Below are 23575 nucleotides of genomic sequence, written 5' to 3'. Positions count from 1 at the left end.
TTGCATCTGGGACTCTGTTGGATTGCGGTGATTGGTTGTTGGTTGGATTGTTTGGGCCTAGGGCCGTGGTTGAATTGAGATGGACCGTTGGTTGGTTTCGGTATTGTGGTTATGGTTTGGAAATGCGTGAAAGGCTAATTTGGTTCAGCATAGATAAACCTTCTGAAATGCTTTTGAATATTGTTTTAAATGAACAGTTTCTTCTTTCAGAAAAAGGATTTCAGATTTCTCTTTTATTGTAAACGGTTGTTTTTGAAAAGAGGCATAAGATGGTTATTAATCATTGGTACGGTTTATCTTCATGTATCCTATTACAGTAATTCCCAAAAACCCTCTACTGAGAACCCTTTCGAGGATGATGTTCTCACCCCCTACATTTTTCCCCTTTCAGGATATGGGCGCAGAAGTTACGAAGAGCTTATTTAATTGTTGTTGTGATGCTCTGTATTGTTTTAGTTATGGTTTACTGCACCCTCGCCTTTATCTTGATATAATCTGTAAGAGGGATAGGAATTGTATTGGATTATGTTTGTAATATTATTTATATATATTTATGTATATATATATGGATGTACTCTTTATGAGTTGTTGTAAGTTGAATGGTATTTATGGATGTACGTTATCGAACGAAAGTATCTTTGGGAGCGGTATTGCGGTTTAAAGTTTTAAACAGGCTCATATTTTAGTATTAAATAATATAAGTGTCGTCGTAATGTCCGAGCTATCAGAGTCGCACAGCCGGAAGTGCGAGCTTTGGTAGTTAGGGTGTTACAGACAATATCAGGGTTAGCTACCGGGTGTGTCAGGTTCTGGCAAAGTAATCGACACTTGAGCTCACGGCCAATAGGCTAGGCATGCATCATACTGCATTTGTTTTCTTTGTCTAGGTATGCTTAAGTTTTTTGGTTTGCCTATCTGATGATTTCTGTCTAATTGTTATTTGTTATACTTGCTATAATTGCTCTCTGATTGTGTTTATCTTGCATTGTTTGTGCTTGTGATTGATTCTGTTTTGTGACTGAATTTTGATGTTGATTTAATTTGGGGCAGAGGCCGAGTTAATTTGAGTTGGGCCGGAGGTCGTGATTGGTAGGATCAGTGGGTAAGTTTTGATTAAAATGGTTTCTTAGTAAGCGGTGAAATGTATGGAGTGCTGTTTTGTACAAAATTTTATATAAAACAATTATAAGTTTTAAATTTGGATAATTAACCTAAATATTCACCCCGACCCTACTAAAAATTTCCCAGTTCGTACCCTCCTATTTTCACCCCTTTCAGCTACAGGTGTGAAGGTTTAGTGCAGAGCTACAGGTGCATAGAAGATTCGTTTACAAGTTGAGTTTTTAGATTTTATTTTTTCCTCATCATTTATTATTTTAGTTTTAGAGGGGTAGGACTTGTATTTGAGGATCTTTGAATAAGTTTATGTATATATTGCTATGTGAGTATATATAATTTTTTGTGATTAAGAGGTTTAAAGTAAAGACCTTTCATTTTCTTAATTAAAATTTCAGTTCGTATCCATAAAGGCTCGATATTAAATAAAAATAGTATAAAATAAAAATGTTTAGAGGTAAGTAACGCCTAAACTTTTAATACGATCATAAGGTGCTAAAAGTTAGGGTGTTACATTGTTTCTACTAGGCACAATACGTCCATGCTAACTTTTGACCTCAATAAAACACCAGAAAAGAATGAGGTCTTTTGACTCATGTTGTTTGTTTGATATTTTGTCTTGGTTTTTAAATACCAATTGTTTGATATTCTGATGGACCTTGATTGGACTTGTTTATTGAAAAATTGGGATTTAATTCAACTTAATGAATGATGTGACTTTATATTTGGTGTTGAAGTTAATGAAATAGCAATAAACTTGTTGGATATTGAAATAATGTTGACTTCATATACCCCAATTAGTCCTTTGTAACTTGAAATGGTTGGAAGACAAGATTCTCTTATAGCCAAGGCTTTTTTCTATTTTAAATTTTTTTATTATGTAATTATGGTATATGGAATATAAATATATACCCCTTATTTAGTGAAACTGCTTAACAATTGCTGTCTTTTATCGTGACTTCAACTTATTTGAGACAACAAATTGCTGTCTTTTTTACCATTAATTATGTTTACTCGATTTATAAAAAATTAACTGTTTAAAATTAGTAATTTTAAACAAAAAGTCAATTTATTTATATTATTTTTAAATTAAATAATTATGAACAAAAGTACTTTTATTATTTTAAAAATTTAAAATATATATAAACGTGCTTGTCCTTTTCTAAATCACCATTATTTTGTTCTGGTGATTCTTCTTATTATTATTATTATATTCTTTTTTCCTACTGGTTTATGATTTATTATTATTATTATTATTATTATTATTATTATTATTATTATTATTATTATTATTATTATTATTATTATTATGTTAATATTGTTATTGTTATTATTTTTTTTAGGCTAACACCGCTAGTTTATTATTATTGTTATTATTATTATTTTTTGAAGACTCTCTATTTCACTCTTTCGTTGTTCAAAACCCATAAACCACCATCACTTCCCTAATCCTTATTATTCTCACTGCTAAACCCTTCCACACTCAGCCCCTCCAACGATTGCCGTCGGCTCTGGCCTTCTACTCCAAGTCACGTTCAAAGCGGTGGCATTGCAGTTTTGGTCGTAGTCCTCAAGCCAGAATTCGTCCTCGTTTTCAATGGTCCAGAATCGACGTCTCTATCCACTCATCAAGCATTTGTCTTCGAGCTCTTTCTCTCTCTGTTCGAGGCACAAACCTTCGTCTCTTACCGTCAGTACCCTTCTTCCCACTACCGGTAAGCATTACTAGTTCAATTTGTGTGGTTGCTAATTTCCTTAAAGAAAGTGTGATCATTATTGATTGATAGTTGACATGCATGATTCTTATTACCTTTTTTGTTGAGTTAGTTTGTTGATGGAGTTCTGAATTAGGGTTTATGGACTTTTTGAATGTGTTTTTAATTGCAGTAATATTGTATCCTAAACAACATTTGTTAGGTACGCTAACTTTGTTGCAGATTATTGCAAAAAAAAATTCTTATCTATGAATTTTGTTGCCGAGGTATAGATTATGGTTGCTGATTAATGAAATTATTGAGAAAAGCAAACCAAAGCTGAAATCTGGATTTTGTATATTCCAAAAAGAAAAAGGCACAGAACATACTCTAAAAGCACCATCTTGATTTATATGAGTCAATTGCAAACCATAACATGTAATGTGAATTTAGCTTTAAGTCTTAGTTACTCAATATATGTGTAGATTATAATAATAAAAAGCGTGATTAACCAGGTCAAAAAAGAAGATCACCAAATCTAAGCCACTATAAGGTCCAAGCCATGATAAAGTTAATTTTTACTTCATTATCCTTTAATTAATAATTAGGTGCCAAGCTAGCTTTGGATAGATATAAACCAAGTGAAAATGAGCAACAAATATGATCTCCCAATTAATATAAATCTAATAATTAAGAAGTTTAATTTCCTCATAAAGCTGATCCCGACCCATCGCCTTAAATTTATGTATAATTTTATACAATCAGTTACATACATATATGCAGCAAATCACATAAAGAGGTTTCTTTTCTTGTATTTGGTGTATAGTTAAAGAAAGAATATTGATGAGTAGTTCTTCTTCTTTTTTCTTTATACTGCTGCTTTTTCTTTTGCCTTTAACCTGTTATTGAATCAATGATTTGATGTTTCTCTATTTTTTGGTTTGGATTTACTGTTCCGCTAATATCTATAAAAAAAATGTACATATAGTTTGCACTTATATACTAAAATTTACACATATAAATTAACACAATTTATTTATATAAATTAACACAATGTAAAGTTTGTATTGATAAAATACTAGCCAAAATTTGATAAGAAAAATGTTGGCACTCAGGATATTTTATTTTATGTATCGATGCATTTCTCTATGACAAAAAATATTCAAATGCTTGCTTCTTTTGTCATGATCCGAATGCTATCTAAAAACATGAGATTAATCATCTAATTTTCATGTCTCAACCAATAAATTGGCTACTTTAAACTAAAGTTATCAATGTTATATTTAACCAAATAAACTACTTCTAGCAGCATTCTTGGAAGTGCTTTGCACTACGTAAGGTTTTTAAATTCTTCCATCTAGCGAGCTGATTTGATGTTTCTCTATTTTTTTGGTTTGGGTTTACTGTTATGTTAATATTTAATGCTATAAAATTTTTATTACTTTTTTTCATTTTGATAATAGTATAAGTGATAACTTTGGTGGTACCTAGTTTATTAAGATGCCCAGGATAGGTCATTACACGAAGAAATCAAAGTTAGACAAAGCATGTCATCAACCTCAAATAAGATCTGCTGCGGCTTCATCCTCTCATCAAGTGGACTACCCAATTCCCCCGTCCAGTGGTGGTGGTGCCCCTGCAGCCTCATCTTTATGCCCCTTTCATCCGTCCGGTAGCGAACTACTGCCTTGCACAAATGGTGTTCAAAAACTCAGAGCCGGGCGATGAAGACTTAGATCCAGAGGCAGATGGGGTAGATTCTTTTGTGCAATACATTGACAATCTATTTGGCTCAGAAGCACAAGGGACGCAAGACCACTGAATTTTGGGATGTTAAAATAATTGGTATATAAGTCTTTAATCTTTTATACTCAAATTTTATATATGCTCTATTTTTTATGACTTCATCGCATCTTGACCACAATGGTTACTCACTCAGACTTACTATTTTTTATAAAATTTGATGGCACAATCAAACAAGCTAAATTGAGTGTGAGGGAAGCTATGAAGCCGCCTAACGGTAGAAAGATTGTGCTCAGGTTCAACGAGAATCTGCAACAAATTGGAAATTAAGCTGGTATACTGTGTGATTTTCTCAGACTACTAAGGCTAACTATAACAAATTCCCAATATGCAAGAAATACTAGAGAAATATTAGCTCCAAGGACAAGATCTATAATGAATGTGTAAAGACAAAAACCTGTAGTGTTGTAGGATTAGAGAATCTTAATTTGACATTTACTAACAATTTAAATTTACTGTTGCAGGAAATGTTCCATTTTGATGAAGATAGTAGAGGAATTATCAAGCGTACAATATTACATAGTATAGGGAGGTCTTGGAAGGAAACAAGGAACAGGTTGTACCATGCCTATTATGACTCAGAAAAGACAATTGAACAAATATTGAAGGCCGCCCACTGAGAATTATTGCGGATCATTGGAGATGTTTTTTGATTATCGTAATAGTGAAGACACAACGGTAATATATTTTTAATTCATAACATAATTTAAAAGTCTATTTATGTTGCATTGAGTTGGTCAAAAATGGTCTCTAGTAACTCTTACTTTTGATGACATGATAGGAGAAGTGTAGGAAAAATGCTAAGAATCGATCGAAGCAACTATACACTCACACTGGCGGTTTGAAAATCTTGGCAAGGTGTGGAGAAGAAAAGGTATTTTACGTTTGGGTTCACTTTTTGAACCATATCTTCATCTACATATTCACTTTTTAAACTATATTGTTACAGTCGGAACTCCAAGGGAGGAGACTTAGTAGAGGAGAGTTATGGATCTTAACGCACAAACGACGTAATGCCTCCTATATCCATCCAGAAGCTCGGACCATTAGTGTAAGTAATACATTGAGAATCATTAAGTTGTCTTTTGTAGGTTTAATTTATAAAAAATTATGTTGAAAGTCTATGCGGTTAGCAACTAGCACGTAAATGTTTATATTTGCTTATCTATGTGTATAGGAAAGGATTGAGGAGATTGAGCAACATGATGAATCCTTTAGACTGTTGTCTCAAAATAATTTGCTTGCTCAAGCTCTTGGAAAAGAGCACCCAGATAGAGTACGTGGCGTGGGTTTTGGACCGACTTCTAGTCAACTCTTTGGTACGACTTCCCATCAGTCGAGCGATGGAGCTCAAAGAGAGGAGACCCAAAGGGTGCTTCTTGAACTACAAGTGGCGGCCGAGAAATTAAAAAGGAAGGCAGTAGAGGAGGAGGTAGCAGCCGAGAAGACAAAAAGGCAAACAGTTGAGGATGAAGTAGTGGCCGGGAAGATAAAGATACAAGCAATGGAAAGTGCTCTGGGATGTCTAATTCAAGAGCAAGGTGGGGGAGCTGCCACATGATATCGCTGCATGGATAATTTCCTTGGAGGGACAGAATAGAAAGTAGATCCTAGGATTAGATATTTTTTTAATATACACCTTTTTAAAGCTGACTATGCAACTCTTTGTAATTGATATACTTCATTGATGTTTATATAAATATATAAATTCATTTCGAAATTTTTTTTAATGCCGCTTTACTTTCAATTTATTTTTTCAGAGACAATAATTAATATTTCTAATATTAAAAAAATCCTAAAAATTAAAAAACCAAAAATTAATATCTAGTACATTTGAATTAAAAGCAATGTCGATTTGCAGTGCAAAATACAGTATTTTTTGCGGCAGTTTAGCCAGAAAAATGGCGGCGGTTACAAAACAGCCAAAAAAAAATTTTAAAATTATGCTTTATCAGATAGTGGCGGTTTCTAACTACTGCCAAATAAATTTAAAAAAATAATAGCTCTTAAATAGTGGCGGTTCATGACCATCGGTAAATAAATTCGAAAATAAGAATCGTCAAATAGTCGCTGTTTTAAACAGTCGCTAAATCAACCGACGCTATATTTTGATTTTACGGCAGTTGCGCCAGTGATTCGTAAAAACTGCTGCAACATCATATAGTCACACCCTAAACTGCAATGCTTATGGAACTGCTGGCATGTCATTTTGCGGTGGTTTAAAACTATTGCAATTCCAAAAAAACGGTTGCTATTTTTCAGTTCCCTTGTAGGACTATAAGAGGCTATGATTTGTGTGAGTATTACTAGCACAAAGTGTGACTTTATCACAAAACTTATTAAGCAAAAACAACCTTTATTTTACTGGTATAATACCCTTCACAATCTAATATAGATATATAAACTATTGCATATGTGAAAATAAAAGACAATATTACATTCGAAAGACGAAAAAAGGAGTCCTTCTTTAGCCTTTTACTCATCATGGCTGATGTTGGTGTCTCATAAACCCACTAACGTTCATGAAACATAGTTTTTTTTAGATGCCACATTATCTTTTAGTTTTACATTTTCAATAGTTTATATATTCAGAAAATATCTCACTATCTGATTATTTATCCAAAGGATAAAGCGCTCTTCCATCATTCGAAAATCACCAATTGATTTTCAATCGTTTAAATAATTGATTTAAGCAATTTTTGTTACTAGTCTAAACGACTCCTATAATTAATCTGAGTAGTCCCTGATGCATTAGTAGATGACTATTTACAAAGACCATTTATACTAGTTATTTGGATGGTTAGGAATCATTTAGATATTTTTGAATTATAAAGGGTGTTTTTTGTCTTTCGAATAAATTATCAGAGACCAAAAAAAACATAGAGTAAATATCATTTTAGATCCTTGACCATTTAAATAAGATTATAAAATTTTTTGCATGATTAGATTCATTGAAGATAGAAGATGCAAATTCTTCGTCTACGACTCATTCAACTAATTACGATAATAAATGCGAAAAAATAATTTAGATACAAATTTAGAATCAACTATGCTATATTTATATACACACTTAATCAGCTACTCATATATAATATATGTTAAAATATAAAATATGCATGAAAAATAAACTAAAAAATATATATTTATACATAAAATACATAATAACAAATTTGCTGACTAAATTTTAATATATACATAATATTTTTTATTTTCAATACGAGACGGCGTGAAGGGGATTGTTTCTCAGAGAAAATAAATCTTTCTACGGAGTGCAGAGAGTTACAACTAACTTTTTTTGTGATGCTTTAATTAAAGAGAAATTCTCCACATACAAGTCTTTTCACATACAAGTCATACAAGTCATTTATTTCTTCTTCTTTTTCTTTCTTCATGCCTCCTCTTTTTCTTCTCCTTCTTCTTCTTTTTCCGTGCCTCTTCTTCTTCTTCTTCTTCTTCTTCTTCTTCTTCTTCTTCTTCTTCTTCTTCTTCTTCTTCTTCTTCTTCTTCTTCTTCTTCTTTTCTTTCTTTTCTTACCTTCTCTTTCTCCTTCTTCATTTACGTGCTTTTTTCTCTGTTTTCTTTCTTTGTTATTCTCGATGTCCATTGTTTTTTGACATCAAACTCTAAAATCGTTTTTGAAGAAGAAGAAGCAGCAGAAGATGAGGAGGAGAAAGAGAAAGAGTTCTGCATAAGGTGTACTTCAACAAATTTTTGGTGTATTTCTTAAATCCTTTGGGTGTATTTTCGTAATCCGTTGGGTGTATTTCTGTAATCCTTTGGGTGTATTTTTATAATCGTTTGGGTGAATTCCTGTAACCATTTGGGTGTATTTCTATAATTCTTTGGGTGTATTTATGTAATTGTTCGGGTGTATTTCTGTAATCGTTTGGGTGTATTTCTGAAGTTCCATTATCTTCAAAACGATTTCAAAGCTTGATTTCAGAAATCATGAAAATCGAAAAAAAAAACGAAGCAAGAATACCAGTGATAAACACTGATAAAACAACGAATGAAAAGACAAAGAGAGAACGCACAAAGGAGATCAAATTTGACAAGAAATTTGTTTTCATGAAAGAAGAAGAAGAAGAGTAGGAGAAGAAGAAGGAGAAGAAGAAGGAAGAGGAGAAGAAGAAGAAGGAGAAGGAGAAGAAGAAGGAAGAGGAGAAGGAGAAGGAGGAGCACGTCATGAAAATCGTATATGGGTCATATGGGTCAGCGTGTTTTTTGTTAAGTTTATTCCAACTTGTATGATGACTTGTAAACCAAATGACCTGTATGTGTAGTACTCCTCTAAAATACTCGATCACAAATGGAAAGTAGAATTTTTGTACTCAACAATACAGATCAAATCGGGCCAACAAAACAACATTAAACAATCTTACAAAAGACATGTAAATTTTAAATCTAAACAAGTTGTGCCAACCCCAATTGACCCTGGGAAGGAAAACAAATTTAATCCCCTCTTCCACGGAAACAAATAAACTGTTATACAGTAACATGGAATATGAGAGTTCGGATTTTTTCACAAATCAATTTTCAATTTTATAACTACTCCCATGAATATAACTATAATAATTTTATAATACGGGTTAATACATTTTAATCTAACCATTATTTATTTATTTATTTATTTTGGAAGTCACATTTCTACGTGGATGTATTAGAATAAAAAATATTATGTATATATAAAAATTAGAAACTATGTATTTGTGTATAAATATATATTATTTAATTTATTTTTAATTTGTATTTTGTATTTTAACGTATTCTTTATAGGATGAGAGCTAAATTGGAAGCTGATTTTAAATATACACGTAACCAGGGACGGAGCTAGAGTAATTTTTTAGAAGAGGCCAATATAAAAAATATAACTTTAGAAGGAGAGAAAAAATAAAATTGAATTGGAAGCTGATTTTAAATATACACGTAATCAGAAACGGAGCTAGAGTAATTATTTAGAGGGGCCAATATAAAAAATATAACTTTAGAAGGGGAGAAAAAATAAAATTAGGGGAGGTCAACGCATAGTTGTAAAAATTAGATTAAATTCCCAACTAGTCCGGTCCAGTTCCAAGATCGCTTACACTCTGTTTGGTTTGTGTGTATGTCAGGCCAAGACACAGAAACAGTAGAACATGTCTCTTGTTTAGTTTATGAGACACAAAAAATGAAAGACACACTTACACACACGGGTACACATAATACACATATTTCATGTCTCAATGAAATGATGAGACACGAACGAAGAGTGATGGACATTGATCTGAATTATTTTGTTTACTATTTTACCCTTATTAAAATTTCAACTTCCAGACTTCTTCTTCTACCTTTGACAAAACCTAATAAGTCTCAAAATATTTTGTGGAGCTTTCTCATTGTTGGCTGTTTTTGTGGAGCTTCTTTATCCTTTCTATGTTCTTGAAAACTCCACTAGTTTGAAATTATGTTATTCCTCTCTATTATTATCTCAAGTTTTCAACTTTTATTTTTTCTTGCTCTGTTGCGATGAACTTTAATACATTTTATTTTAAAAAAAATAGTGGTGTGTGAATAGAGGAACAAATAATACTACTAGGCTATGAATCAAATAAGGGAATATAAGTATTGTGAATGCTGAAGTTTGTTTTGGGAATTAAAGCAGGATAATGAGCAAATTAGAAGTATCGTGGGCTTTATTGTTGTTTAGTTAATATTTGGAGCTATTATTTGACTATTGTTAGGGTTGGTACGAGGAATGCCTATAAAAATTCAACCAATAACTCAATAATATTTGTCATGATTTGGTTGTCTTTCTTCTATTTTCAAACAGTAAAAAAATTATTTATGTTGTATAAGGGGCAAGCAATTTTTGCAACGGATTATTTTATGAAAAGCACATAATTTAGATTTCTTTCAACTTTACTAGTGACGGAGCTTGAAAAATTTTTTTAGAGGGGCCAGAAATCTTAATAAAAAATTATATAATAGTATTTATATTAAAATAAAATTTATAAATATAATTATTTTATTTTTAAATTTATTATTAATATATAGGATTACATATGGTTAAGATTAACCAAAAAGTAATTCTGATTTTGATTAGTAAAAAATTTCGTTTAGGTTAATAAGCCAAATTAATTTTAAACAAAAAATCAATTTTAAAAAAAATCAGTTTTTATATGAAAAAAATTAGTTTTTGCACATAAAAACCTATTTTTATTTAGAAAAATAATTTTTTTATCTAAAAACTGATTTTTCTTTTCAAAAAACTGATTTTTTATTTAAATTATATAAAATCAATTATAACTTATAAATTATTTCGTAACATTTTTAAAAATCAATTTTATCTTTGATAATATTTATCTTTCAAAAGTTTTAAAATTAATTAGTTTTGTTATTATTTTTATTACAATTCAAATAATACAACAAAATAAAATCTTAAATTTCTGATAAAATAAAAATATCAAAATTTATTAATGTAAACAATGTTGATACTATAATGACATTAAATTTGTAAAATTGATTAAAAATAAAATAATGACTTTTTATGAATAACTGATATTACTACTAGTTATATTATAATTTTTGTTATTCTAAAAATAAAATAATGCATGAAAATATATGAGAAGCCAAATATAATTTAGTGTTACTTTTATAATGATATTTAATTTGTAATGTTGATTTAAAGAATGGTGAAGATAGGTATCGAACTCACATAGATTGAAAGTATATCAATTTAATCAAATGAGCTAACTTTATTTTTTTTTTTAAGTAGAACTACTAATATTTTTACAAAAGCTTTGGGGGAACCATGGCCCCCATTGCCTCAATAAAGCTCTGCCACTAATCTTTACCAAAAGAATTTATGAGTTTGGACTTAAAACTACATTAGATTTAAATTTTAAGCTATTGTGTTTTCTGAATTTGAAAATTTTGAGATATTAATGAAAAAATTCAAAGGCTTTTATATAAGAATGAAATTTGGTGTGGGTCATGGATCTTTTATTTTGTGGAGTTAGAAGTTTAAAGTATTGAATTCAAGTTTTTTATTTTATTTTTTATAATTTAGAGCATTAGTTTGTGAAAAAAGTCTTTGATGATAACTGTAGGGTAGTAGATATTAAATTTCTTGGATGTCAATTCGATCCCAGCCCACTCTAGTATTGCTAGCTCTGTTTTTTTTTTTGGATTTGTTATGGTCACTATCTAAAGCTTATTTGAATGTTTTGGTGCTGGATATTTATTATTTATTTATTTTTATACATTTACTTTTTATTATTTGTTAGAAAGTGATGATGGATCATTCCGAAAAAATTAAGCCATGTGTTGGATATTACTGGATTATGAGAATGCAATTTGACACGTTAATGTTATTTTTTTAGTTCCTTTATATATGTATATTAGGAATAGAAGGCAGAGTCATTCTTCGATTTGTCGAAGAGTGAACACATTGCCATTAAAGCGAGATGCATTAGATAATATCATTAGGGCGGGTGGAGATAGAAATTGCATATGAGAGTTAAAAATGAGTTTGAATGCATTTGCCAATTTGTGTGAATTGCTACAAGTTTAGGATGGGTTGGACGAAGATGATCAAGTTGGCATAGGCGAGCAAGAAGCTACTTTTTTAATCATATTAGCTCACGATACCAAAAATCGTAGTGTACAAGTTAGGTTATATAGGTCTGATGAAACTATAAGTAGGTATTTTTACAAGGTATTGTGTTCGGTTTTGCGTGTTCAAAGTATATTATTTGCAACGGCAGATCCTGTACCAGAAGATTGTATAGATCCTATATGAAAATGGTTTAAGATAGGTCTTGTATATAGCTCAAATTTTTACTGGTCAAGTTTATCTAGTGTGTAATAACTGTTTTTTTAACATTTGATAGGGTTGTCTAGGAGCATTAGATGAAATTTACATAGATGTCACGGTCCTAAAGAATGATAAATCTAGATATCGGATAAGAAAATCTAGAATATCCACCAATGTCTTAGAAGTTTGCAATCGGAATATCAATTTCGTCTATGTCCTTAGCGGTTGGGAAGGATCAGCATCTGATTCAAGGGTACTTAGGGATGCAATTACTCGACATAATGGCTTGAAATTACCTGTTGGTATGTCTAAATTAATCTTTCGATAAGAGCATTAACTATTTATGAAAGAATTACAACGTATTTCTTATATTTTTTTCCATCCTTCCGTTTTAGGGTCTTATTATTTAGTGGATGCTGGCTATACCAATGGTAGAGGATTTTTATCTCCTTATAGAAATGTTCGCTATCATATGAATGAGTGGGTTCAAGGTCACCGTGCACCACAAAATCATCTAGAGTTATTTAATAAGAAGCACTCTTTGGCTAGGAATGTGATTGAGCGATGCTTTGGATTGCTTAAGAAAAGATGGAAAGTTCTACGAAGTCCGTCGTTCTACCCTATTAGGATTCAAAGCCACATTATTATCGCTTGTTGTTTGTTACAAAATTTTATTTGTATGAACATGGATGTTGATCCCAAAGAAGATGCAACTCTTTTACCGGAATACATACTCATAGGAGATGATACTATAGTTGATGAAGGCAACACAATTGATGTTGTGAAAAGTAGCCACGAGTGAACTTAATGGCGTGAGGACCTAGCAACCAAAATGTATAAAATATGGAGAGGAGAACATGGCGGGTAGAGGTTTTATTTTTGCTAGTTTTACTATATATGCAATTGTCCTATACTATTATTATATTTGAATTCATTTGAGTTTTTTTTCCTTGTGGCATATGTATTTGCCAATTCGGTTTGATGACTTGTATTCTAATTAAAGATACAACTAGACAAGAGTTTGTTCTAATTGTTTCAAAAGATGTTAAATGCCTATAATTTTATTAAAAATGTTGAAGTATGTTGATATTGTGCTGGTGATTATTTATTTTAATAGTCCTATCACATCCCATTACGTAAGTAGTACTTTTTTGCTGCAAATGTGTTAGTAGGTATTAGTTTGCTGTGAGTGATAATTTGCTATAAATCTACTAGTAATTTGATGAAAATTCTGCTATAATTGTGCTAGTAAATTTGTTGTCATTGTCAAAGCAATTTTTGTGTAATCCTAAAAATAATTCTACTATATGGTGCTCTTTTTCGTTATTGTGCATATATATTATCCAGCAGCAAATGGCCTCCACACCACGCCAGTGGACTGAGCTAAAAAATGAACAATTTGTGGTCCTCATGGAGGAATTGGTTATTGAAGGCAAGAGGGCGGATGCCGGTCAATTTAAATCAGGGGCATTTCAAAAGCTAGCAGACAAGATGATTGAAAAGTTTCATGAATGTGGTCTCACTGTGAAGCACATCAGAAATAAACACAAGCGCCTAAAAGAAAAATATATGTATGTGGATGAGGTGTTGGGTTGTAGTGGCTTTGGATGGAATTCTCAAAAGATGTGTGTTGAAGTGGATAGTAAACAAGTATTGGAAGCTTGGAGAAAGGTGTGTTTTTTCGCACTTTAAATTCTAGTTTTTACAAGTACATTTTAATTTTCATGTAAGTGTATGTATATGCATTTGTTAATGTATATTTTGTTATATGGTATAAGGTTGCAATGTGACGTTCTACACTCCAGTCAAGCCATTTCTGTTGTTTGAACGTCTTGGGAACATTTTTGGCAAGGATAGAGTACCGGTCTTGAAGCATGCAGTGGAAAAGATGCTGAAGAAGATGTCACTTCGGGCTCTACATTTGCTGCAGCCACAGCTGGTGGCTTGGGTTTAGATGGAGAGGATGTTAACAGGGAGGATTTAGCAGCTGTTGAGAGCGAATTATCCAATATCTTTTCGACCACTTTTGCTTCATCAAGTGAGAGAAATCAAAGACGTCAAACTGCAACTAAAAAATGCTACAATGCTACAATCCTATCAAACATGGCTAAGACTTTTAAGGCTGCAGTTCAGGATCAAGGAAAGCATGTGCAAGTACTAGCCAATACAATGTCTGGGATTAATGAGTAAGTGAATCTTCGCCGAACGTTGAAGAGTCTTGGTTTCCACAATGAAAATCGTGCAAATTGCAAAAAAATTTGTGCAGAATCCAAAATTGAAGGCAACCTTTTAGAGTTTGGACGAGGAAAAGGTGGCAATGCGGTAAACCTTAAACCCTAAATTGCAAAATCTTATTAAACAGTAAGAGAAATAGTTTAAGCTGTAAATATTAGGAATAGGTATGGTAGATACCTGCCAAACGCGGAGGAGACGCTTCTTGACACTAGCTTCTTCTTCGACGCTAATTCAACACACGAAGCTTTCCATCGATGAGCAATGCTCTGTGAACACTCTTTAGTTAACTGAACCTGCAAACACACTCGTAACAATTAAGACGAAGACAAAGAATAGCGAAAAAGGAGGAGGCCAACTAGAGAGAAAGGAGATTTTTGGGTGCTTGGGGTGAGGGGAAGAAACCCTCGAATCAATTTGGGGTCTCTGCCTTTATGGTCTTTGTTTAACTTTAAAATTATTGAATTTTCAATTTAAATTATGAGGGTAAAATAGTTATTTTAATTACGTAGTGTTCTTGTGTTTTATTAACCAAACATAATATTAGACACTACACTAATGTCATGTTTACTATATCCAAATATCATACATAAATACAAATATTTTATATCTATGTCTCAAGTGTCTATGTTTTAATGTCTATCTCTTAATACATACACAAACCAAATAGAGCCTTAAGGACAAAAACCGATAAAAACCGATCAAAGTCGATAAAAACCGATGAAAACTGGTCCAACCAAACCGCTTGAGAGAAAATTCTAAAATTGATGAATATGTAGTTTCAATCTGGGTCTTCCTTATGACTGCATGCTCCCCTTACCACTAAGTTATGTTGTTCCTTGTTATTTTATGGGTAAAAAACGTAAATAAGCCAAGGGAGCTCAGAAATTACGCAAATACGCCAAACTGAAAATTGCTTCATGAATGAGCCAAAACACTTCTCTATGTAATTCGAACCAGCTTAGTTCGATTTGTACTTGTATATAATTCGAACCGAATCAGTTCGAATTGTTTAGCAAAATTAAGAGTAATTCGAACCAGCTTGGTTCGAACTAAGAACACACATAATTCGAACAAGATGAGTTCGAATTATATAGGAAGAGGCTTCTCAAAGTAATTCGAACCAGGTTAGTTCGAATTACATACACAGCACGCGTTTCCAAGTAATTCGAATTTGACTGTTAAAAAATTAATAATTTATTAAAAAAATTTTATTAAAAAAATTTATTAAAAAATTAATAATTTAAAAATTAAAAAATATATATTTTATTTCATACATTAAAAAAAAAAGCTAACAAAATATTTAATTACGAGACTTCTTTAAAATATTTGTGATCTATCAACTCGAATTCCATACAATACTCTTTTGTCCATTTTTAATAGCTCATGAATATTTTTTAATAAAATTTTTTAATAAATTTATTTAAATTATACTACAAAAAATATTTTATCCTATGCAAAATAATTTAAAAAGAATGGCTTAAAAAATGTTAGGAGTACTATAAAAATTTGTAATGTTCTAATAACTTAGGTAAATACATGCATGTACTCAAATTTTAAATAAAATACTCTACATAGTCAATAATAATTTAGAAATGAAAGAAAATATTTTATTCCATACAAAACAATTAAAAAATATATTTTGTGAGAATAAAATATATTTCATAACATCTTTTAAGCCATTTTTTTAAAAGATGTTATGAAAATGGCTTAAAAGATATATTTTATTCTAATACAAAATATTTCATAACATCTTTTAAGCCATTTTTAAGCCATTTTTTTAAAAAAATGGCTTAAAAGATGTTATGAGAATAAAATATATTTCATAACATTTTTAAGCTATTTTTAAAAAAAATATATTTCATTCTAATACAAAATAATTTTATGCCATTTTTTAAGCCATTTTTTAAAAAAAGGGCTTAAAAGATGTTATGAAAATGGCTTAAAAGATATATTTTATTCTAATACAAAATATTTTATAATATCTTTTAAGCCATTTTTAAGCCATTCTTTTAAAAAAAATGGCTTAAAAGATGTTATGAAATATATTTTATTCTCATAAAATATATTTTTTAATTATTTTGTATGAAATAAAATATTTTCTTTCATTTTTAAATTATTATTGACTATGTAGAGTATTTTATTTAAAATTTGAGTACATGCATGTATTTACCTAAGTTATTAGAACATTACAAATTTTTATAGTACTCCTAACATTTTTTAAGCCATTCTTTTTAAATTATTTTGCATAGGATAAAATATTTTTTGTAGTATAATTTAAATAAATTTATTAAAAAATTTTATTAAAAAATATTCATGAGCTATTAAAAATGGACAAAAGAGTATTGTATGGAATTCGAATTGATAGATCACAAATATTTTAAAGAAGTCTCGTAATTAAATATTTTGTTAACTTTTTTTTAATGTATGAAATAAAATATATATATTTTTTAATTTTTAAATTATTAATTTTTTTAATAAATTTTTTAATAAAATTTTTTTAATAAATTATTAATTTTTTAACAGTCAAATTCGAATTACTTGGAAACGCGTGCTGTGTATGTAATTCGAACTAACCTGGTTCGAATTACTTTGAGAAGCCTCCTCCTATATAATTCGAACTCATCTTGTTCGAATTACGTGTGTTCTTAGTTCGAACCAAGCTGGTTCGAATTACTCTTAATTTTGCTAAACAATTCGAACTGATTCGGTTCGAATTATATACAAGTACAAATCGAACTAAGCTGGTTCGAATTGCATAGAGAAGTGCTTTGGCTCATTCATGAAGCAATTTTCAGTTTTGCGCATTTGCGTAATTTCTGAGCTCCCTTGGCTTATTTACATTTTTTACCCTTATTTTATATGCTAATATTAATTATATAGTAAAAATGTACAATAAACTTTTAGATATTATTTTAATTTTATACTCACTTATATTTAAATTAATTATATTTTTATTATTCATAATTATTAATATAAGTATTATTAAACATGTATAAATAAAAAATGTCAAATATTTTATTAATTACAATATAATTATTTTTTTATAATTATATGATATTTATTAGTATTATTTTTTAATAAATACATATAGTATATAATAATATAATAAATATAATTTGTTAAAATTTGATTTTTTTAAAATATTAGAAAAAATATATATTTTAAATTTTAATTTTAAATTTTTAACTATTTTATATTTTTTATTTACGTAGGACTAGTTCTGTCAATTCAAGCAATGACTTATTAATTGAACCAATAAATCAGTAATTAAATCAATAATCTAATTGATTTGATCAACTACTAAATTAAATATATGTATGAAAATTAGAATATAAAGTATATATCATAAATGAGTTTAACAACAAATATAATATCCAAATATGCATGCAATGGTAAACTTTTTGTGTGCGTATAATTTTTTTTTTGTTTCTAGTTCAATTTTTTATTTGTTTAACAACTAATAAAATAAGTTCTGTTTTGTACATTGTTCTGAAAATCGAACTGGACCGGTCGGTTCAACCGGATTAATCGGAAATCGGTCACTAGACCGGTCCGGTTATGCTCAAAAATCGATTGACAAAAAATCGGTCAAAAAATTGGTTGAACCGACAGTTAACTGGTGAACTGTTTGGACCGATCGGTTTTTTTGCAGTTTTTCTTATTTGCCTACTCCTCCCAAACGGCGCCATTTTACCCATTTAGTTTTTTTTTTTTAATATAAAGGAAACAGATTCCCAATCCCCCTCTCTCAATCTCAACCCTATTTTAACCCATTTAACCCTAAATCAGAAGTAATGAAGCCAAACCCCAAATTCAATCTTCAACACTTCAGCAGCAACAACCAGCAGCAGCGTTAACGCCAGCAGAGCTCTTCTCCTCGCCGTCGCAGAGCTCTTCTCCTCGCCGTCGCGTCTCGTCTCACTCTCACCGCGAACGTCTCTCCGTCGTCACCTCTGTTCCATTGCTCGGCCGTTGCGGAGCTCTTCTCCCGCCGTCGCGTCTCGTCTCACTCTCACCGCGAACGTCTCTCCATCGTCACCTCTGTTCCACTGCTCAGCCGTCACCTCCTCTCACCGGGACCTTTCTTTCACCTCTGTGGAACGCTCGAGCAGTCGAGCTTCTTCCCTTATTTCTCCAGGTTCTCTCTTTTTCTGCTAAGTTTCTTGATGAGGTCACTTCCTCCAGGTTCTCTCTCACACATCAAGCCTGTCTTCAATCCCCTCTGAGCCCGAGCTCACTTCCCCTCTTCCATCACCGTCACTTAGATTCCTCCTTCGCGGCTGCCAGTCTTCAATTTAATTTTGCTTGTATTTGTACTTTTATTTGGTTTCTGATTTCTGATTCTGAGTTTGCTAATTTCTGTTTAGCTTGAGTTTATGAATGTCTGAGTTTGTAAACAGATCCCTACCCTGCTTCACTTATCATTTTTGGAAATTAATTGCTGTTTTTTGGGATTTGATTATGTTGATTGTTGCTTCTTTGTCTGGGTTAATTGTTATATGTTGATTGCTGTCTTCTGCTTTTTAGCCTTTTTTTTATTTTGTTAATTAAATGAATTAATCAGGTTTTTGTGATTCTGTTTTTGTAAATTTTAAATTCTGTTTTTGTTCTATTTTTAATTTGTTACTGCAATTTGATTTCATAGTTTGTTTATTTGTTTCAGATTATGATTATGTTTGTTCCAAATTTAAATTATGATTATGTTTGCAAATTTAATGGTTAGTGGTTATTACTGATTTGTTTGTTAGTTTTGATTTTTAGGTTATAAATTAAAATTTTAAATTTTAAATTTTATTTTTTATTAAGTTAAATTTTATTGAAATTTAAATATTTAAAATTATATATTAAATTTTTGATAATTTTATTTAATATTTAATTAAACCGGTTGAATCCTGGTTGAACCCTGGTCGAACTAATAAACCAGTGAACCAGTCATCTCACCGGTTTATTGACCGGTCCGGTTTTTGCAACCTTGGTTTTGTATCATATGAAACACAAAAAGGACAAAAAAAACATATATAAAACACAAAATACATATTAAAATACACATACCATTTTATATTATCTCTTCTCTTGATTTCTATCACACATAAAGTATTAACAAGATAAAAGAGTAAATTATTATTTTTTATTATGAAAAATCTGATTGCTAAAAGTTATCACTATAAAAGATGTACATTTATTCGATAATCATAAATAAAATTGAATTAGTTTGATAAAATTAAAACAAAAATTCGAGAAAACAACACTACAAACTATCTATATTTTGGTATTTGTCGAACTAATCCAATATTTAATAAATATACAGTTAGTTTATATGTTTAAGGTTAAAATTATTAACACTTGATTTTTATATTAAAAATTAATAATTTAGTTCAACAGAAAATAATCTCAATTATAAATATATCCAACCATAATTTTAAAAAATGGACAAAATCGTCCAAGTTGACCGAACCAAAACGATTCGGTTCATAATAAAATCGATTATCGACGAATCAGTTAACAATCGAAAAAGTTGATTGAAATATTAGGGGTGATCACGGGTCGGTTTGGTTCGAGTTTATCGTAAAATTAGAATCGAACCGATTAAAATGTAATTGGTTCAATTTGGTTTGAATTTGTATTTTTTTGTATATGTACCTGAACCAAATCAAACCGATTAAGAACGGATTGGTTCGGTTCGGATAATTGGGTATCTGATGACTTTGAAATTCATAAAAAAAAAAAAACAAATTTTTATCTTAAAAATTCAACAAGTACAATAAACATGTAACATCAATAGAAATAATCCAAACATGTTAAACATCAAATATATTAAAAACTAAACTCATTAAAATCCAAACATATTAATAATGAATAATCATTGGCTAGTGAAAATATCATATATATATTTTTTATTTAATTAATATATGATTGGGTTCGCGGGTTGATTTGGGTTCCGCACCCCCAAAATCGATACCTAAACCAATTATTAACAAAAATCATCGATTTGGTTCGGATTGGACCCAATTACTCGTTGGTTTCAGAACAAATTTAATTAGTTCGGACGGATAATCGGATACCCGTTATCCATGCTCACCCGTATAAAATATGAGTAAATGAGTCGAAGTGACCATTTGTTTTAGATTATATACTATTATATATAAATATATTATTTTATTATATAATTCAATCACAAATAGATTTTGATTAATTTTTTCTTTAATTTTACCTTCACCGATTCGACAAGATCAGTTTACCACTTTACTTAATTCCCGAACCAAAAGAGAGTGTTACGCAATAGATAACATGGATTCATCTTTACCTTTGAAGTATTGCTGTTATTCATTCAGGAATTTCACAGCTCTGAAAAAAAAAAGAAAAAAAAAAGAAATTTCTCTGTAAAAAATTTGCAAGGAATAAGATTCCATCCGTGATGATGAAATAAAGAGCGTACCAGAGTCATGGTAACTGGTAAGTGTTCAAATTGGAATTTACACCTTGCTTTTACAGTTTACTTTTCAATTTTAATTTTTTCTTTAATTGGAAATCTGAAAACCTGAACATGTTGGCTAATTTTTTTAGAAATGAAAAAAAAATTATGTATAATTCAGTATTATAGTTAATTGGTATGGTTTTTTTTTATATGGATTTAAAATAAAAATTTTAAATAACAAATCGGACCCTCAAATTTAAAAAATCGAAGGCTCAGATTTTTATAGTGCACAAATTGGAGGGTCTGATTTATGGTAAAATAAATTTTCTTTCGCTCTCAAACAAATCGGAGGGTTCCATTAGTGTGTTTAATTTTTTTTTAATACTAAAATATAAATCTGATTCTCATATTTGTATTTTTAAAAAAAAAATTAAACATCACAAATTTGATTTTTAAATTTGTGGTATTCACACAAAAAAATACACTAAGTCTCCACATCATTGAAAAACACTACCAAAATTCCAACACTAAAAATAAAAAGCGGGGATATGTGTGGACGAGAGAGGAGAGAGAGAATTAAGAAATAGTAGAACACCAAAAAAAGAGACAAATCAAAGTACACATAAGTGATAAGTATATATTTATCAAGGTTCTAAAATTCAGACTAGTTATCTAATCACTTTAGTCATTGATTTATTGGTTTAACAGGTTCAATTATGGTCTAGTTAAAAAAATTATTTTATAATAAAATAATAAATAAATTATAAATAAATACCCTAAAATATAATTATTGTAAGATCCGAAAAAATTACAAAAATATCAATGAGATAATCAATCCTTAAATTAACATAGTTAAAACGCATTCGGACGGGTCAAAAATCAAGACTTAGGAATTTAAAAAATTTAACTATGACAATTGGATTCAGTGAATTTTTTTGAGTGAGATAATGTAAGTTTATGCAAAAAATGAGTAAAAAAGCATGTTGGTAATTTAATCGGCAGTACCGTCTTGAATCTGTTCGGCACTGCGAGTGAAACAATTAATTATAAGTGAAGAGGGTTAAGAAATTAAAATTCATTATTGCAAAAATTAAAATAATTAAAATACGCATTAAAACCTAATTTTAAAACTTTTTCCCCAAAATTGGGCCAATAGACATGACCAATTGGATCGAATTCATATTGGGCCTAAGGCCCAACCCTTATAACACCAATCAGCCACTCTTCCCCCTTTATTCACAATGAAACACGGTCAGAGCGAGATTGGGTGAAGAATCCTAACTTCCATTTTTCAATTCAATCTTCTATTGCCCATAACTTTCAATTCAAAACTCCGATCGTCGCACCGTTTGCAGTCACGCGTTTACCTCGCCAAACTCTTCAAGTCTATTAAAAAAAAGTGACAAGGTACTTTGAATTTCTTATCCAGTTCCCTCTACCATTCTGATTTCATGATTTAGGTTGTGGATATTGAGGATTTTCATGATTTTGATGGTTTAAATGTACTCTAACATTGGATAATTGTTGGGTTTCACCCCAATCCTCAATGAATAAGATAAGAAATCACTAAACGTTTGTGAATTGTTGAACTAGTAAACTCTAGTATTGATTATGGTAAAATTAGATTGAATTTTATGTTGATTGAAGTCAAATTGGTGAACTTGAGTGCTTGAATTGGAGCCTTGGTGACTGAGACTAGCTGAATTGGTGCATTGGAAACTTGGAGGCTTGTGAAAAAGAGGTTGTTGGTGGTCCTTAAAACTTGGGAGAAAATCGGCCAAGGCATGGTTTCAGTTTCTTGTAGTTAATATATAATGTTGCATAAAACTTAGGCTAGTAGCCCCTAAGATAGGTTTGAATTGGATGCATTGATTGATTAAATGTATGTGGTGAATTGTATGAGAAGATGGTTTGAGCATGTTGAATGAAATTGATGTGTAATTAATAATTGTGATGATAAATTGTGGTGAAATTTGGGGCGGAGAGCGTGACCGAATAGGTTTGGGTATGTTGATAAAATGAAGTGATTTAATGTGGTACGATTATGATTGTGATAATGATTAGTGGTAATGTGGGTTTGGTGATAAAATTTTGGTGAAATGTTGATGGATTTGAAAAATTGTGAATGGAAATGGTTGAAATTGAATAGCTAGGTGTTGAAAGTATAGGATAGTTGAAAATTGATGGGAGAGTACTCGGGAATGTAGAGAAGTGTGTAGGAGCTAAGATTTGGTATGTTGGAAGTGAATTGTTTTGAGGGTTTTGAAAACTAGAGACTTTGACAAATTTTGGTGAAAACTTATTTTTTAACCAACTTCAATGGGGCCATAACTTGGTTTCTGAACCGCCAAATTCAGTGAAACTTATTTCAAATGAATATGGGTCCGTGGAGTTTATAATGTTCAAAAGAACGGACAAAAAATGATTTTTCACAAAAAATTTATTCATGTTTGAGGTTTGGTATAAAAAGTTGAATTTTCCAGCAAAACAACTTCTTAAGAAAACTGATAAGTGTGC

At 30.5% G+C, this 23575-nt stretch overlaps 1 protein-coding gene across 2 annotated transcripts; it reads left to right on the top strand.

The window, feature by feature from the left end:
* Nucleotides 1–2555: 2555 nt before the first annotated feature.
* On the top strand, nt 2556–6343 carry LOC112762471 (uncharacterized). Of its 2 annotated transcripts, none has more exons than XM_029294379.2 (6): nt 2556–2831; nt 4302–4887; nt 5078–5291; nt 5395–5487; nt 5563–5664; nt 5791–6343. In XM_029294379.2, the coding sequence occupies exons 3-6, from the start codon at nt 5256–5258 to the stop codon at nt 6172–6174; spliced, it is 615 nt and encodes a 204-aa protein (XP_029150212.1). In that variant the 5' UTR covers nt 2556–2831; nt 4302–4887; nt 5078–5255; the 3' UTR covers nt 6175–6343. The 2 variants fall into 2 exon arrangements, with proteins under 2 accessions (XP_029150212.1, XP_025664094.1); XM_025808309.3 differs by having other exon boundaries at nt 2562–2831; nt 4302–4655.
* Nucleotides 6344–23575: the final 17232 nt, after the last annotated feature.

Source organism: Arachis hypogaea, chromosome 17 (assembly GCF_003086295.3).
Source record: "Arachis hypogaea cultivar Tifrunner chromosome 17, arahy.Tifrunner.gnm2.J5K5, whole genome shotgun sequence".
In the NCBI taxonomy this organism is placed as follows: domain Eukaryota; kingdom Viridiplantae; phylum Streptophyta; class Magnoliopsida; order Fabales; family Fabaceae; genus Arachis; species Arachis hypogaea.
Note: the sequence above shows the minus strand (reverse complement) of the source record. Positions and strands in the feature narration are given on the sequence as shown.